This window comes from Patiria miniata, unplaced genomic scaffold (assembly GCF_015706575.1).
Source record: "Patiria miniata isolate m_02_andy unplaced genomic scaffold, ASM1570657v1 HiC_scaffold_25, whole genome shotgun sequence".
NCBI lineage: Eukaryota > Metazoa > Echinodermata > Asteroidea > Valvatida > Asterinidae > Patiria > Patiria miniata.
The window spans coordinates 13,175,032-13,176,475 of NW_024037064.1; the positions used below are offsets into that span (position 1 = coordinate 13,175,032).

General features: G+C 50.8%; 1 protein-coding gene across 1 annotated transcript; it reads right to left on the minus strand.

The window, feature by feature from the left end:
• Positions 1 to 459: 459 nt before the first annotated feature.
• On the minus strand, positions 460 to 1,077 carry LOC119733074 (octapeptide-repeat protein T2-like). Its single transcript, XM_038206656.1, has one exon. It carries the CDS (start codon positions 1,075 to 1,077, stop codon positions 460 to 462), a length of 618 nt encoding a protein of 205 aa, XP_038062584.1.
• Positions 1,078 to 1,444: the final 367 nt, after the last annotated feature.

Sequence of the window (1,444 nt, forward strand, 5' to 3'; positions counted from 1 at the left end):
ATTTAAAAACTCTGACACAATAAGCTGGAATAATTATTATAAGACAAATTAATCTTCTTTGAGGTGATACTCCCTCAGGGTGACCTCTTTTTGGGTTTTCTGTCCAGACATGTATTCGTATACCACTCTCTTCTCAACCACGGTCTTGACCCTGCCCTTCAAGATGTCGATGATGTCGACCGTCTCGAAACCAGACTTGTTGGCACTTGTGGGTTGAGGGCTCGAAGTGGAGGGGCCGGGACTGCTTGAGGATGAACTGCTGAACTCGCTGTCAGATGAACTGCCTGAGGAGCTGCTACTTGATGTACTGTCGGTGGACAGCGTTTGGCTGGTGGGCCCCCTGATGGATACAGGCTTGCCGCCGCCCACCCGTGGAGACACCGGGGTGTTCCCCCCCAGCAGCTCATCCAACTCATCTCCCATCAAGGAGATGGTGGCGTGTTAAACCGTCTCAAGATCCTACATCTCCTCACCTTCCTCCGGTCTTCCTTCTTTCTCCTCTGCTGGTCCTTCTCTCCTTTTCTTCACCGGTTCTCCTCCTTTCTTCTCTGCTGGTCCTTCTCTCCTTTTCTCCACTGGTTCTCCTCCTTTCTTCTCTGCTGGTACTTCCCTCCCCCTCTCCTCTGGTCTTCCTCCTTCCATCTCTGCTGGTCCTTCTCTCCTTTTCTCCACCGGTTTCCCTCCTTTCTTCTCTGCTGGTCCTTCCCTCCTCCTCTCCTGTGGTCTTCCTCCTTCCTTCTCTGCTTGTCCATCTCTCCTCTTCTTCTCTGGTCTTCCTCGTTCCCTCTCTGCCGGTCCTTCCCTCCTGTTCTTCTCCAGTCTTCCTCCTTCCCTCTCTGCCGGTTCTTTTCTTCTCCTCTCCTCTGGTCTTCCATCTTTCTCCTCTCTCCGGACACTTCCAGGCATGTGAGAAACCCAGGTGTGCTTCCTCAGATCTTCGAATCGGATGAATGCCACTGGGCATTGAGGACACCTGTATTTCTTTCTTTCTTTTTCGTGTATTTCCTCATGTCGCCTAAGGTTCCACTGGCGCCAAAAACTCTGCCCACAGATGTGGCATTGGTGGCTTGGTGGCATGATGATTTCTACTGTAAGGACAGAAAATAAACAAAGAAAATACTCTGTTACTCGAACTAGACTCAGTATCTACATGTATCTACATACACTGGTGAATCTGCCAGACCAGTGCTCTGGTTACAAGTAACGCAGGGGAGTTCTGCGTTGTCTCGGAGGATTACTCCTTACTGCAGCTGGAGCAGACCTTCTCCCTCTCTCCTGGCTACTCCCTTCTGCCTGTGGTCCAACCCAGCTCTCTCTGTCTTGATTCCCGCCTGGTTTTAGACGATAAGCATGTACCACCTGCATCTTCCCCCTCGGCTTGTCCTGTATCCTAAATACAACATCAGATAACTGTTTAATGCCAAGATATGGCCCTCCCCATGGT